At 41.7% G+C, this 16,790-nt stretch overlaps 1 protein-coding gene across 2 annotated transcripts in view; it reads right to left on the bottom strand.

Annotated features, from left to right (window-relative positions):
• Window positions 1-16,790, bottom strand: part of LOC124777076 (glutathione S-transferase D5-like) — a 48,083-nt gene that overhangs the window by 14,601 nt on the left and 16,692 nt on the right. For both annotated transcript variants that reach the window (XM_047252352.1, XM_047252351.1), the window contains exon 2: window positions 8,931-9,082. In XM_047252352.1, coding sequence (XP_047108308.1) covers window positions 8,931-9,074 — 144 coding nt within the window. In that variant the 5' untranslated portion in view covers window positions 9,075-9,082. The remainder of the gene's footprint in view (window positions 1-8,930; window positions 9,083-16,790) is intronic.

The raw sequence follows: 16,790 nt of genomic DNA, 5'->3' as shown, positions 1-16,790 counted from the left end.
GGGACGTTCTCTGAGTACTTTGCTATGAGGACCCTGTGGTATCCGGTAGATCGTTATAGAGCACTAATTTAACTATTATTTGTACGGTTTGTTACCCAAATATCCTTTGTCTCTGTGGAAACGCGAGAGGCGTTCATTAAGTAACGCAACACATTTTTTCCCCGACTAATTTCAGTTGGTAAAGTCAGAATTTATTGTGGGACACCGTGGAATATTCCCGCTTCAGCCACTAGAGGTTCAAGACGTTCCGACAGTGGCGGCGCTATACATGGCCTTGAGAATGGAGTCTGTAACGAGGGTGCTTTCCAAGCAGACAGCTGTCCCTGAGTTATATTGTACTATGCTTAACTAACTACACGAAACGTGAAAGGAGCACACAGTACTTAGGGGGACCGATGCAGACGCTCACTTGCAATGCATGCACAAAGCTATACTTTTGTGAAGGCTATATTGTATGGGGTGCTGGTTAGTCGCGAACGAGGTCGTTGACATTGCTGTATACGCCTTTCGTTTTTAATATGATATTACGAGGGGGTTTAGTAAGTAATGCAAAACTTTTTTCTCGGCCGGTTTCGGTTGAAAGAATTCGGAATTTGTTATGGGACATCGAGAAATATTTTCGCTTCGGGCCCTATACCTTCATGAAGTTACAATATTTGGTCGCGCTATATTTAGACTACAAAATAGCATCTGTAAAGGAGGTGCGTTCCCAGCAGAGAGCTGTCACTGAGTTTCTTTTGGTGAAAAACCAGGGCATCACAGATATTCATCGATGATTGCAGAATGTCTACAAGGACCTGGCAGTGAACAAAAGCACGGTGAGTCGTTGGGCGGAGCGACTGTCGTCATCACAACAAGGTCGTGCAATCCTGTCCGATCTCTCGCTTGCCGGCCTGCCGCACACAGCTGCAACTGCTGTAATGTTGGAACGTGCGGACAAAATGGTTCAAATGGCTCTGAGCACTATGGGACTCAACTGCTGAGGTCATTAGTCCCCTAGAACTTAGAACTAGTTAAACCTAACTAACCTAAGAACATCACAAACATCCATGCCCGAGGCAGGATTCGAACCTGCGACCGTAGCGGTCTTGCGGTTCCAGACTGCAGCGCCTTTAACCGCACGGCCACTTCGGCCGGCACGTGCGGACACTTTAATTCGGGATGATCAACGGATCACAATCAAACACCTCGCTGAAAAATTGGACGTATCCGTTGGTAGTCCTGACACACTCGTCCACAAGTTGGGGTACTTAACGGTGTGTGCCCGCTGGGTTCCTCGCTGCCAAACAGAAGACCTTAAAGAGCACAATCTTTGCGGAATCGCTGGCCCGATACTAGGCCAATCGCAACAATTTTTTTGTCGGACATTGTCACAGGTGATGAAACATGGGTTCATAACTTTGAACCGGAAATAAAACGGCAAGCCATGGAGTAGCGCCACACCACCTCTCGTCCGAAAAAAAGTTCAAAGTCGCACTCTCAGCCGGCAGTCATGGCGACGGTCTTCTGTCTGATGTCCTCGCTCATGGTGCAACGATCAACTCTGAAGTGTATTGTGTTACCCTCAGGAATTTGAAGAAACGACTTCAGTGCGTGTGTCGCCACAAAAATGTAGACCAACTTCTCTTTCTCCACAACAACGCAAGGCCTCACACAAGTCTGTGTACCCGAGAGGAGCTCACAAAACTTCATTCGACTGTTCTTCCTCATCCACCCTGTGGTCCGGATCTCGCACCTTCCGACTCCCATCTGTTTGGTCCATTGAAGGATGCACTGCGCGGGAAGCAGGACGTTGGTGATGTGAAGGCTATTGATGCAGCGAGACTTTGGCTCCGGCGTCGACCAATAGCGTGGTACCATGCGAGCATACATGACCTCCCGGTAAGGTGACTTAAGGCCCTCGCACTGAACGAAGATTATGTTGGAAATAGGGTTTTGTAGCAAAAAGAGTGGGGAATAAATGGTGTGCTATGATCCTGAACAAAAACCATCGACATGCTTTCAGAAAAAAAAAGATGTGTTACATTACTTATTGAACGTCCCTCGTACGTTCAAAAGTTTCTGACAGCAATCACCAAAATGTTCAACAGAAAACACAGAGTAAACCAACAACTATCAGAATAAGCAAAATTACTGTAACGTGCAACTGTCAGTTTTGTGTTGAAGTTGCCGCCGCTTTGACAAGAGCTCAGCACAATATCATTCTGCTGCTCTTCCACTGCATTCAGTGAAACCACACACGAGCTACACAATGGCCAATTTTTCATCAGTAAATCTACACATACTCCTGTATATCACTGTTAACGTACAACTATAACAGTCGGAAAAAACGCAGAGACAGAACCAAGCAGTCTGAATGCAAACCTGAGGGCAAAGAGTAAAGTGTCGTGAGCGAACGGAACAAGTTACTCTATAGACAAGACACAGACAGACTACCGTAGATATTTTCACTGTAGGTTAGATATATTAAGCGCCAATTAGATACTCATACACATGGAGGTAAGAAATCAAACGCGGTGCAATTACTCTGTAATGAGCTACCGAAGTCCACTTCTGAATCGTATTAAAATATTCAGCAAATATTCCTGAACAACTCTAGGATTGTATCTATGGAGTTTGGATTCATGCAGTCTACTCGATTAACAAGCAGACAGTAACAGTGGTTCTGTAACCTGACGATCTTAAGTCACCTTAGTTACGATTGTTATAGTTGTTATTAATTCTTCACAGAGATCGGAGAACTTCTGTCAGTGACAAGTATATGAAAACGTATTCCTTTTGATCAGGAAGTAAAGGTCACTCATTACGAGATTTTTCTCTGTGAACCTACAGGGTGTTCGGAAATTTCCGTTACAAATTTCTAGTACCTTCTGAGGGGAGTCAGTACATAATATTTTGAATAGGAACCCATGTCCGCAAACGTACCGTTTCTGTTCTACAACGTTTTCAGTTAGATGCCTAACTCATCCACTTCTGCTTTAGGATCTGAATTAGGCGTGATGCTTTACAATTATTAGGTAATAATTCGAAAAGAAACATAACAAAACATCTATCACCTAAGCACAATTGTATTAACATATAAACATTACGTGTTTACACTATTCGAAATCAAAAAAGAACCCAACATCTTGTACGTACAGAATAGTACTGATGTATTACAACAGCGACACGATATGGCGACCACCTACGTTGTTACAGACACTGTACCTACGAAGCATGTTCTGGTACACACTCTCTAAACCATCCTTCAGTTTCCAGCGCAACGGCCAGAACTCGTTCAAGCAGATCTTTCTCTGTCTCTACAGGAGTCTCATATAGTAAACTTTGCTTTCGACCCACAAGAAGTAGTACACGTCATCGGGTCTACCCTATTGTATACCAGCACAAGCCTCTGAAAGTTTTTTCTTTCCCTCAGCAGACGTGGACGCATTACACATCGAACTGAAACCGTCGCAGAACGGAAACGGTACGTTTCCCAACATGGGTTCCTGTTGAAAATACGAGGGCCATTCAATAATTAAAGAGACAAATTGTCTGGGGGAAAAATTGTTTGTAGGGCAAGTTTGATACTTTTATGGCTTTAAGTTGGTATCACTGGGATGAGCCCTGATCAGCTGATGTAGCAACACTGTTTTGTTTATAACCTCAAAAGTACATTTCAAGATGGCGAGTCCGCTTGAAACGTCCACATTAGTTGAACAACGTTCTGTTATTCGTTTTTTTTATTTCTTGAAGGCGAGAAACCAGTGAATATATACTGTTGAATGTCTAAAGGTTATGGTGAAGGTTGTATGAATCATGCATATCAAAAATTGTCGCGACTCAGTGACTGCCGAACACCGTTCTGGCCGACCAGCAGCAGCTTCAACTCCCTCACTTGAAAGTCAAATTGATGGCATTATTCGTGCTGACCGCCATGTGACTGTGGAAATGATAGTTAATATGCTTCAAGTTAGTAATGGTACACTTCATAACATTATCTGTAACAAGCTGAAGTACCGAAAAACAAGTGCAAGGTGGATCCCAAAGGAGTTGACGCGGCTACACAAAGAAACAAGATTGAGAGTGTGCACAGACCTAAACGAACGTTATGAAAGAGAAGTTGAGAATTTCCTCAACACAATATTAACTTGTTATGAAACTTGGGTTCACTATTATGAGCCAGAATCAAAAAGATAAAGCTTGAGGTGTAAGCACACCAACTCAGCTGTCAAGAAAAAATTCAAAACCCAAGCATCAGCAGGAAAAGTCATGTTGACGATGTTTTGGGATGCTGAAGGTCCAATTTTTTTGTAATTATTTCGAACAGCAGCTTACAGTGAACAGCCAATACTACTCGGATTTACTTTTAAACAAGGTGGCGCTCGCCCTGAGAGAGAGACGTTGTGGATCTCAGGGGAGGTGTGTGATTCTCCAGCAAGACAACGCACGTCCTCACATTGCTCAACTAACCCGTGAAACAATCGACAAAATGGGCTGGGAAGTACTGCCACATCCCCCTTACAGTCCTGATTTAGCACCTAGTGATTTCCATTTCTTTGGTGCACTGAAGGAGGCATGTGAGAAGAGGTTCCAGGACAACGAGGACGTGAAAAAGTTTGTAGGAAATTGTTTCAAACATCAAGATAAAGAGTTTTTTTGCATCCGGAATAAAAAAGCTTGTAGCCCTTTGGAACGTGTGCATAAATGTTCAAGGGGATTATGTGGTAATGTAGGAAAAGTATTGTTTTGTAAAAATAAACTCTTTTTTCTCCAAACCAATTTGTCTCTTTAATTATTGAATAACCCTCGTATTTTGTACTCACTCCCCTCTACAAGTCCTAAAAGTTTGCGAACGGGAATTTCGGAACACCTTGCATATGGTGATGCTGTAGGAAAAAGTGAAGTGAAGTTGTAGCAGTTACATTTCAAACAAGTAATTACTGCTGTTTCTTTTCCTGAAGGTTGGCTTCAAAATCCCCTGTGCCTTTTTAGATGTGGTCTTGTTGAAGGCGGTATGTCGTTGTAATCTTCCAACCTTTGACTCGACTTGCCCATAGATTTAAATAGGGGTGTACGTTCTGATTTGACTGCGAAGCATGGCGCAGTTTTCCATTTTTCACATATACCCTTGTATCTCGTTCGGATAACGACGTCGATTCCGCCACAGAAGATACCGATTTTTCTAGTCAAACAGACTGCAGTGCACGGCAAGTGACTATAGGGGCTCTTGCAGTGACTCACTTGGTTCTGCTACTTAGAGGTCAAAATGCCTTTGTAAGCAGCGGGCAAGAGCTCAACTTACATGGTGTTTGCCAAGTGAATACTGTTGACGTCGTCCTCGTCAAGCACTGGATCCTGGCTGCTCGCTACTGGATTGGTCTTCGGATTGCTACACGGACTTTTACTTGCTATGCTGGTAACTACTTCTCCAGGACTAACGGCCTTCCTGGTATTATACTTCCACAATAAAGTTTGCTCGCTGCCGCCCAGATAGCGCGTTCAGGTTTTCTGAATTTGTCCTTTGTTCTGTGGTTGTTTAAATTGTGACTAAATAAAAACTGTGCACGTTGGTACACAAGAACCAAACAAACGTTTACAAAATATACAAATCGTTGTCAGAGAAGAAAGAAGGGAGAAATAAGAGAAAAAATGTCCTTGTTCTATTTCAGCATTGAAACACACAGGTATGGAGATCAAGTCTAACTGTAACACCATGGCTCTGATGTTGTACCGATTTATTTTGCCTTTTGCTTTGGTTTAGTGTTATAACATTGAGTATCTGTAAATGTGTTTGAATCGATAACATAAAATTGTATACTCCTTTCTTTGTTAAAACTTTGATGTCGTGGTTTGATTCTATGCAATGTAGTATATCTGTCATTTAAATTCTTTGTCCCATTTGGAGGGAACAAAACTTACTGTGTATAATTGTAATTTCTGTGTGAATAATTTTTTGTAGAAATGTCAATATGTGAAAATGTTCTGTTTTATTTAATGTGTTTGTTTGCTGTAATGTAAACTGCTGACCTTCACTCAGAATTCTTAGTTATCTTGTTTGTAAGAGATAGTGTGGTTCCCCTCGGGAACGGAACTGGATAGCGCGCGCAAATTGTGGTTGGGCTAGGTAGAAAAGGTGGAACAAGAGTCAGTCGGGGACGAGCTACCAAACTGTGCACTGCCATGTTAAAATTGTGTATTGTGCTGGTTCCGAGAGAGGCTTCTTCTGCCACTTTCCAATGCCTTGGATGGATGGATAAATAGCTGGAACGATTCTGGAATTGGTATCCATCATCGCCACCAAGCAGGGACAGAGTCCAGCAATTCTGCCTACAAATCAACCTACCAACATGCAGTTGCCACCACATTGCGCAATCACTGTATCGGAATGCTACAATAATGTACAGTGAAGGATCAGCTTATTGGATGTTTTAGTGTGCACAAATATAAGGTAACTTATAACTGAATTCATGTACCTACCTTGATTTTTTCCCTATCACAACACCTCTCAGGTTCCTCTCCATTTAAACTATGATTACTGAGTGTCTTAGTTAGTGGAAAAAATGAAAGCCTCAGAACATTAAATAATGTTGTTTGATCTTTGGTAAGAAGGGAGTATTCAGATTTACCGTGGATTTAATGAAATTGTGGGAGGTAGTAAATGTAGTCTTGTGAAAACCTCCCAGGGATGGAAACAGTCTAATTTAAATATCTTCTGGTAAACCTTCCGGGATGTAAGGTCGTGGTCCATGAAACTCTTCAGCTCCTAACGTTTCGTCCAGAGCTGCGCTGGACATCTTCAGAGGGGTGTTTCTCCTCCGGTGAGACTCACCGGAGGAGAAACACCCCTCTGAAGATGTCCAGCGCAGCTCTGGACGAAACGTTAGGAGCTGAAGAGTTTCATGGACCACGACCTTACATCCCGGAAGGTTTACCAGAAGATATGTCATCCGGTCGTGAAAGCTTTCATACTAGTCTAATTTAAAGTTTTGTGGAGTTTCAAAGCCTCCTATTTAATCATTTACTTGCAAATAGAAGACTATGGTAATAAAGACAATTTGCAGTTTCTTTTAAAGATTAAAAGCTCTTAAAACTGAGGCTTATAAAGTTCTGCTTAGTTAACGATCATAGTGCTACCTGTAATAAATTCTAAAAGGTGAGTCAGTTTCTTGCAATTTTGTCAACATTGTGTTTCACTGTAGTAAAAGTGGAAAACTGCAACAGTGGAAAATTATATGTTCATGATTGCTAAATGTTTGTCTCTCTTGTGTATTGGAAGTGCATATTAATAGTATAACAGGATCCACAGTTTGTCTATTGTGCTAATGCTAGGTAAAAAGTAACGGGAAGACCACTATTTATGAAAATCATAATTTCTTTATTCAAAAGATAGTGAGAAGTAACCTGTTAGTGAATTCCATTTAACTTTCATTCTAAACAGAATAGTATTTAGTTGAGAGATACTTAACCTGTGACCAGTTCATAATTTTGCAGTAAACTACATTTATTATTTCATGCCAGATAGGAAAATGTTTGAACAATGGTACTGAACCCATGTCCAATTAATGATTCTGCAGTGAATGTTAATAGTAATGTTATAAAGACCATTCAGTTTGAACAAGCCCTGAAAGTAGTAGTGTGTTTCGGTATCTGTTATATTTTTGCAAATAGTTTGTGCTGCTCTAGCTGTTAGCTTCAATCTTACCGTAAACATATGTATGTGTCAGAGGTCATTGCACTTGCGTGTGGCCAAGTCTAGGTTGTGTTTGTCCGTTAAAGTTACTCATACCTACTTTCTTAAACGAGAACGTTAATCTTTCTCTTGCCTAATTAGGCTGGTGACCGTTTTCCTTATTCTTTAAACAGTATAGCTAGGCATAAATATTGTTTGTTACTGTTCAAATATTCACGTAATTCTGACTTTCACTTCCGATAAGCCACCTCTGTTGGGTACAATACGGCCAACATAACAAAATGCCTCTCAGAGAGTAACACTGCTCTGTTACTTTATACCATAATTGCTTTAACAAGATAGTTTTATTTCACTACCTGCCTTCAACTTTAAGAAAGAAGTGTTATACGTGGCTTTTCCGTGATAGGACTATTTGTTCTGTTGGGGCATAGTACGCAATAAACCGTATTTGCTATTTGATTTCATAAGCTACGTAAATGCTGTTGCAGTGTTATATAACTATTGCCCCCTTAGATACCGAGAGTCTCTGTTAGTGCTCACTGTTACAGTGGTGAAGGCATGACATATCCACTTTCAGCACCCAGTCAGTAAGTACATCTACTGATTTCTGCTTTTTGGCAAACCACGTGATCTTCCACCATCATCTGCACGCGGTTAGAATATACCAAAATCAAATTCCTCTGATTGCCCCACGAAAAGAAGTCCACTGATGTCAAAGCTAATGGTGGCGTTTACGGCACCCTAGAATGATAATTTAGTTTTTTGAGCACTGTCTCATGTAAAGCATCCGATCGATGTGGCGTAGCGGTGAGGCGTTGGCGTCCTATTTGGGAGACCATAGAGATAGATGGTTTTCCATTAATTCTGTAAGCAACTTAAAGCGAATTTCTGGATGTTTTCTATGAAATTTCCTTTTGTCATCCGAAGTAATTTAAATAGTGTCCATCTATATGAACTTTCATCCATCAAAATTTGTAGAAGCATTTATGTGCGTCCTATAAGTAATGAATTCGGTTCAAATGGTTCAAATGGCTCTGAGCACAATGGGACTTAACATCGGAGGTCATCAGTCCCCTAGAACATTGAACTACTTAAACCTAAATAACCGAAGGACATCACACACATCCATGCACGATGCAGGATTCGAACCTGGGACCGTAGGGGTCACGCGGTTCCAGACTGAAGCGCCTAGAGCTGCTCGGTCACAGCGGCCGGCAATGAATAAGGTAGTTTAGGTAAACAGTAACACACATATTACCTTCAACATTTCAGGCGTCTTCAAGTCCTTATAGACGTCCTTTACATCCTCTATTTTGAGATCAACACCGATGATACCGGCGACCAGTCGTACCAGACGGCATGGAGGGCTCAAGGGATGGTTGTAAAGAATCAGCGGAGCCATTTTGATTTCTGAAAAATAAATTGAACATTAAATGATTAACTTTCGCAAAAGTAGCCTTTTTTTCACACCAGTTTGGGACTTGACGCATTGTTCAACAAACAGGAAAACACAAGTAAGTTTTCTGACTTTGTTGAGAAAATACGAAATATAAGAGTAGAAGTGGTGCAGCTTATTTTGAACTAGCGTTATAATCAGCCGGACATTTTCAGTTCGATTTACGTCACAGTATCACCTGTCTTAAATTCTGTAAAAAGACAATGACACTGAAGGTTACTTAGATACTAACATCACTTTGTAAGGGAGCAGTTTCTTTCTCTCACACACCTGTGTTAAGAAGCTTTTGCCCTCCAGGAGAATACAAAATGAAAATATTGTTATAAGTTCATACCTCATTGACGTTCTTTTTAGTGTTTGTGGCTAATGAGAGTAGACTCTGAAGCGTGCACAATTTACTTTCATGATGTGAAAACGCGATGCACAGTGATTTTCTAAAAACACACATGAGCTGAAACGTTATGACGACTGGCCACCGCGTGTCTGGTCCTGCGGACACTTAACTCGGTAAGGAAACTACGGTACGTATGCAAGCGGAGCTGATATGAACTGGGATTCTTTACAACGACAATACGGGCTGCGAACGGGGAAATCGAGTTAAGGGACTTTGACAAACGGCAAACTGTTATGACCCGGCGACTGAAAACAAGCATCTTGGAAACGGAGAAACTGGTCAACTGTTTGTGTGCTACTGTCGTGAGCGTCTATGGAAAGTGGATGAAGGTCCATGAAACTGGAGTAGGCGAAAAGGCATTGAGCATACATACCTCGTCACAGAACGTGAAGGTCATAAACTTCCCCATCATGAAAAGCAGGACAGATACGTGATCTGTAGCAGATAAGACAAGAGAAATCAATCATGGTGGAGGAAAAAGTGCTTGGAGTAGAATGCACATTTTTGAACAGTGGAGTCAGCAGCAGACAGCCTATACGTTTTCTCATGTTGACCCAAAAACATGGTCAGTTACGATTTTCGTGGTCACGGGATAATAGAGATTCGACCGTGCATCACTGAAAACATATCGTTTGAAGAGATGAGTTACGTTTTTTGTTACGGAAGGTCTATGGTTGTATCTGGATACGCCTTAATGCACGTGAACAGCGATTCCGCACATACACAGCGCCATTGACACAGGCCGGTAGGAAAAGCATTAGCTGCGGGGTGACATTCATCTGGGTTCCATGTGGTAGTAATAGAAGGTACCATGACAGCTGTAAATTACATCAACTCTGTTGTGGACCACCTGCGTACCCTCAAGCTTGTTGTCTTCTCCGAAGGCGATGGCATCCGCCAGCTGGGTAACTTCGTGTCACAAGGCCAGAAGCGTGCTACATTGGTTTGAGAAGCATGACAGTGAACTCTTGTTGATACCTTGGACACCAAATTCTCCTGCCCTAAACCCGATGGGACACATCAGGGAGGCTAACAGGCGTCAGCTCCATGCTCACAGACCACCGAACCGTACTTTCTGAGTACTCCTTGACCTGTGCGTAAGCATCTGGTGCCATATTCCTCCGAAACCCTACCCAGGACCTCTCGAATCCATATTGTGCTCCGGCTCCGTAGGCGAATCAACACGTTATTAACCAGGTGGTCTCAATGTTTTGGAGCATCAGTGTATAATCAGAAGTTAATCTGCACCACCATATACTTTCATCTGTAGTAGACAATTGTCACCGTCTCTGTGGTATGCAGATGTGGGGTCACGCAGTAGGTGCTAGAGGGGCTCTGCCGAAAAACTATATGGTATTTTACGCCATAATGGTAACAGGTACTGTACCTAGCCAATGTGATTTAATATTTGAGTTCAGCATCAGCCCTCATGCTGTCAGCAGTTAGTCATATATGTCGAAGTATTTACCTACTTTAATTCTTAAAACTATTGTAGCAAATTTTAATGAGCGCTGTGCATACAACTTTTTAACGTAATGGACCTGCTAATGTCAACAAGAAATGGAATAGGCTGCGTAAAGTGAGATGACTGAGTACTGTTGTGCCCTAACTGGTTGCAGTATATTACCAGCATGTAAGCATTAGAGGATGTATGATATAACTTTGATGTTGAAAGAATACTGTATGTGTACAGGGTGCCCAGCGAAGGAATCCCTGATTTCAAAATTAAATAGACCGAAAAATGTGATCGATAGGCGAGCGCAACAAACGGTATGGGTATTATGAAAGGTGTAATAATTTTACACAAACGTTTCGAAATAGTTTGAAACCTGCTAACAAATGACGCTGTGATCACAATACGTAGTGACTGTAAGTGCTGCGCCGCAGCTCAGAGCTACCGGTTCACCATCGAAACGTGAATGTAGGTTGAAATCGGACATCCCACTGGACAACGTGTTTTTCTGGTGCTGGTTCAAATGGTTCAAATGGCTTTGAGTACTATGGGACTTAAAATGTGAGGTCATCAGTCCCCTAGAACTTAGAACTACTTAAACCTAACTAACCTAAGATCATCACACACGCCCATGTCCGAGGCAGGATTCGAACCTGCGACCGTAGCGGTCGCGTGGTTCCAGACTGAAGCGCCTAGAACATTTTGAGAAATATAGTTCCTCATCTTGTCACTGTGAAGTGATTAAGCTGCAATTTTTCTCTGTTTTGACATATTTCACGTTGAACTGGCAAGCAGACAGGAAAACAATCAAGCGTCTTACCATACTGCACTTTACTGAAAGCGAAGCTGAATGGAAATGAATAACTTTTCCATAAAGCTGACAAAGCCCGCTTGCGAGAACGGATAAAAACAAAGCTTTATTTGATGCTCTTGTCTACGATATACGATGCTCTTTCGTGGTGTGCAGTCAGTAGAAACTGAGCATTGAATACTGTGTACTGTACGTTGGCCACATCATGCCCTCATTGTTTCGTGACATCATTATTACGTTATTTGTTTAAATTTTTGCGCTGTGGATAAAACAGTAGTATTGAATTTATTTGCTCTATTTCCACACATTTATTTATTGGTAACAGCAATGGTGGGAAACCGCTGCTTCTGCCGACGCAAATCGACAGAACCAGAGAATGGAAAATTACTTTTTGTAAGTAAGTATCACAAAGGCCTGCCTATAGTTACCATGGCAGTAGGAGGCTCTTTGTGTATTCAAAAATATCGAGTCACATATTATAGCGTACATTTATCATATATTTTATATTTATGGGACTGTCCTGCCAGTCAGTCCGTTGAATTAGTACAAATTCCAAACAATTTTCTGTACAAATTATATGCGTGAGTATGAGTCATTAGTTATGGATTGCTCAGATTTCTAAAACCATTTTGTTTATTTTGATGTAGTTACAATTGGAAACTATGGCAACAGAAGCTAAAATGTGGAAATTTGATATGTGCGAACAATATTACGCTTTTCTTAAGCATAAACTAAATCTAAACATAGTACAGAAGAAAGTAAAATCTGAAGAACGTTATTCCTAAAAATATTTAATGTTAGATTAATTGCTAATTTGCTGCGTGCCATAGCTACAAATTCAATGTTTTTCGGGGCAGTTTCACTTTGGCTTACTATGAAGCCACTTCGCAATACCGGCGCAGCGTAATTTATTACAAAGGAGGCTCAGCTACTAGATGAAGTGCGGTACAAAACCGAAAAAGAAGGGGGCTATCCATTCCTATAATAAAAGAATTAGCAGCATCAAAGTTGTGACACTGACGCCAACAATCGAAATGCCATTGCACTTACTTCTTCAAAGTCTCAAGCAAAGCATTATTAAGATGTCTATGAAATGCGTGTACAAATCCACAGTACTGGACGCGTGACTTCAGGAGAAATTGTACACGTATGATGAAGACATCAGTTCCATCCGGTGTACCTTAACGTTCACATGGATTTTATACTCTATGGTGTAGTGTAGAGAAAAACTTTTAATTGCAGCTGTGTTCCTTACAATATTACATAATATCATTCGTAACACACACTCCTGGTTATAACTGTAAATGAAATAAGAATCCAGTTAAATAATAACTTATTCATTCATTGGTAAACAGGAGGATATTTTTTAATATAGTATAGTACGAAATTACGTAATTTGTTCTTACAGAGATCGAGACGACGGCCGAACATGATGGCAGTAACGAAATGGAAAGAGCAACATCGATGTTCGTGATTCGGCTACTGAACTGATGTTAGGATAAGTTGGAACTTAGAATAATACTTACGCAAAAACATATACGTTTGCTCAGAAATGTTTGCGGTATTTGCTCTAACATAAGGCCTGATGGCCCCAATCTGGCCAGCATAATTTCCTAAATAAATAAAACTGATAACTATTACAAACCTTGCGACATTCCCTACAGTTAATATGAATTCGTATGGTAAAAAGCACACTGACGGAAGAAAAATCGCAACGCCAAAGAAATGTTAATTTCGAATAATGAAATTTTTGGAATACCTAAGTCTGGGTAACATATTTAAGTGATTAACTTTAAATGCCAGATTTTTGCATGCAAGCATGAAGACGTGCATGAATTGTGTTATACAGGCGCCGGATGTCAGTTTGTGGGATGGAGTTCCATATCTGTAGCAATTGATTGATCAATACAGGGAAGGTTAATACTGTTTGTGGATGACGCTGGTGTTTTCGTCCGATGATGTCCCATATGTGCTCGATTCGTACAGATGTGGTGACCGAACAGGCCATGGTAACACGTCGACATTCTGGAGAGAATAATGTGCTACAGCTGCGATATATGGACGAGCGGTATCCTATTGGAGAACACCCCCTTGAAAGTTGTTCATGAATACCACCAAAACAGGCCGAGTCACCAGACCGACGCACAAATTTGAAATCAGAGTGGGTTGGAAAAGCACGAGAGTGCTTCTGCTGTCATACGAAATCGCACCCCCAGACGATAACTCCAGGTGTAGGTCCAATGTCTTAGGACGCAGACACATTGATTGCAGGCCCTCAACTACGCTCCTTCTAACTAACACACTGCCATCACTGGCACCGAGGCAGAACCAGCTTTCATCAGAAAACACAACAGACATCCACCCTGTCTCCCAAAGATCTCGCATGACCCCAATGAAGACACGTATGGCGATGGTATGGGGTCGGTATAATACACACTTCAGGACGTCTGGCTCGGAGATGTCCTTAAAGTAACCGATTTATAACAGCTCGTTATGTCACAGTGCTGTCGTCAGCTACTGCTCAAATTGCTGCTGCAGATACAGTACGATGCGCCTTACGCCGAACATGATAGTCGTTCCTCTCGGTAGCCATGCGACCGTGCGGAGCACGGTCTTCTTGTACCTGTAAATTCTGGTCACCACCGCTGGCAGCAATCATATAGAGTGGCTACATTCCAGCCAAGTCTTTCTGCAATATCACAGAGGGAACATCCAGCATCTCCTAGCCCTATTACACGACCTCATTCAAATTCAGCGTAGTGTTGAGAAAAGGGTCTTTTTCGCCTTACAGGCAGTCTTGACTAACATTAACTAACGAAGTCTAATCTAAAGGTAACTAACGGTCACGATCGTTACAGCGTGTATTTAAAGCAAACCTGATTTACGTCCTCATAGCGACACTACCAGCGCCACTCTTACGTGGTGGTGTGAAATTTGAATAGACATCATATCTCTCAGATGTACCTTTAGAAACACGCCTACCGACTTTCTTTTTTTGTGTTGCGATTTTTTTCCGTTAGTAACGTAACAAGACTGATGTGTGAGCTAAGAGGCATTTTTACACAAATAAAAGTTTCTCATGTTCACTAAATCAAGAAAAAAATCAAATGGCTCTGAGCACTATGGGACTTAAATTCTGAGGTCATCAGGCCCCTAGAACTTAGAACTACTTAAACCTAAGTAACCTAAGGACATCACACACATCCATGTCCGAGGCAGGATTCGAACCTGTGACCGTAGCGGTCGCGCGGTTCCAGACTGTAGCGCCAAGAACCACTTGACCACTCCGGTTGGCATGAAAGCAAGAGTAATTCATTAAGACAGCCTGGGAGTTTCCTTTACATTTCACACATTTTATGCCACGAGCACCTCATAGCATATTTTAGCACACCAATTGCTAAAGAACTGGTTGTAGGAATTTTTATAGTGGCTGTGTCCATATGTTTAGACAGTATCGTGGTGGAATTTTATGTAAAGTAGTACGGTCTGTAGAGAGACGAATGGGCATTTTGTCACATCGAGTGGCGTCTTATTTTTCCCTCAGTTACTACCATAATGAGTTGCTGACTTGTCTTGGTCAGTGGCAGCAGCAGCTCTTGTCAATACTACTACTGCTGTACCATCTTTGGTGTGCCCACTGTATTTCTGTGTGGTGGTGCGTGTGGCAGTCAATCAGTTGGGACAGAGCAGTGAGGAAGTCTCCGTGACGCGCGGTCAGCCCTGGACCGCTGGTGGCGTGCACGAGTAGTCAGATTGGGAGGCACTAGCTGCGAAAGCTACAAAGTTCGTTGCCCACCAAACCTGGGCACTGAAGTTTAGTGATCACTTAACCTGTTATGAAACCTCAACTGCTGTGACATCTCTTCGTTCATCGCCAGTTGCTGCTTCCTGGGCCGTTCCGGTTAGTGGCAATGTATGGTGTGTTGCAGTCGGGGAAATTGTGCAGCCATCTTACTGTATGGTCTTTAACTATTAAATTAGTTACTACTGATCAGTGAAATGCATCAGCAGTATTTTCTGCCTTGTGGCCATTAACGCCGCAGTTACTTGCCCTGGTCGTTAGTGTAGTTTTCCAGCAGTGTGTTTTTCCTCGCCGTGTTGATGCTGTTCGGCAGGGTGTGCAGCCTTTAGTTGTTGGTTCTTATTTTTTTCTTAGAGTGGTTATTGTGCCTTGGCCGTAGTTAGGCGCCAATTTTGAAGATGTAGTGCTGCTGGTATCTTCGACCTCGGCTGATACTTTTCGTTGTCATGCCATTGGTCAGGCAGAAGGGAATTGATTAGGTTGTAGGTCGGTCCTTCAGCCATTCGGGTTGCCATCCAATTATTTAACTTGGCTACCTGTCTCACCTCACCATAGGTTGAGCTACCTCCTCAGGCCGACCCTTGGAACACTTCTGAGCACCACTGTCTTGTTAGTTTTAGATTGTGATTTTCATTTTAGTCTGAAGTACTGTGCGAGGCCTTCAGTCGTCCATTAGGTTTGTTTTAATTTTAAAATAAGGCCTTCAGCTGACTCAAAAAAAAAATTTGAAGATTGATTTGTTTAAAAACTAAATTTTGAAAGTTTGTTCTATCTGAAATTCTGTTGTCCAGGCCTTAAGTCCTGAGTTGTTCAGTGTCCAGTGTGTGGCCTTCAGCCGAGCTCTTATGTGAAATATTTTTTTAAGTAAGGCCTTCAGGCGTGTGTATTCTTTAAAGCAATTTTTTATAACTTGTGTTCAGACCTTCAGCCGTTCTTGTTTTTGGTGTGGTTTTGGACCTTCAGCACAGGAGGTATCTCAAGTTTTCTTAACTAGGCCTTCAGCAATATTGTTTTATTTTGATCCTTTTAAGGCAATGTATAATTAAGTGGTTCTTAGGAAAATAAAAGTTTGTGTGTTTTGAGCAACTGACAGTAACTGATTATGACCCCCTCCACAACCATAACCTGATCTGCTCTATCCTGCGAAACCAGATTTAAACTATATATTTATTAATGTAAATAGTTTTTTACGAGTTTTCTTT

This window comes from Schistocerca piceifrons, chromosome 2, assembly GCF_021461385.2.
Source record: "Schistocerca piceifrons isolate TAMUIC-IGC-003096 chromosome 2, iqSchPice1.1, whole genome shotgun sequence".
NCBI classification, from domain to species: Eukaryota; Metazoa; Arthropoda; class Insecta; order Orthoptera; family Acrididae; genus Schistocerca; species Schistocerca piceifrons.
The sequence above is the reverse complement of the archived record's forward strand: the minus strand, read 5'-3'. Positions and strand labels throughout refer to the sequence as shown.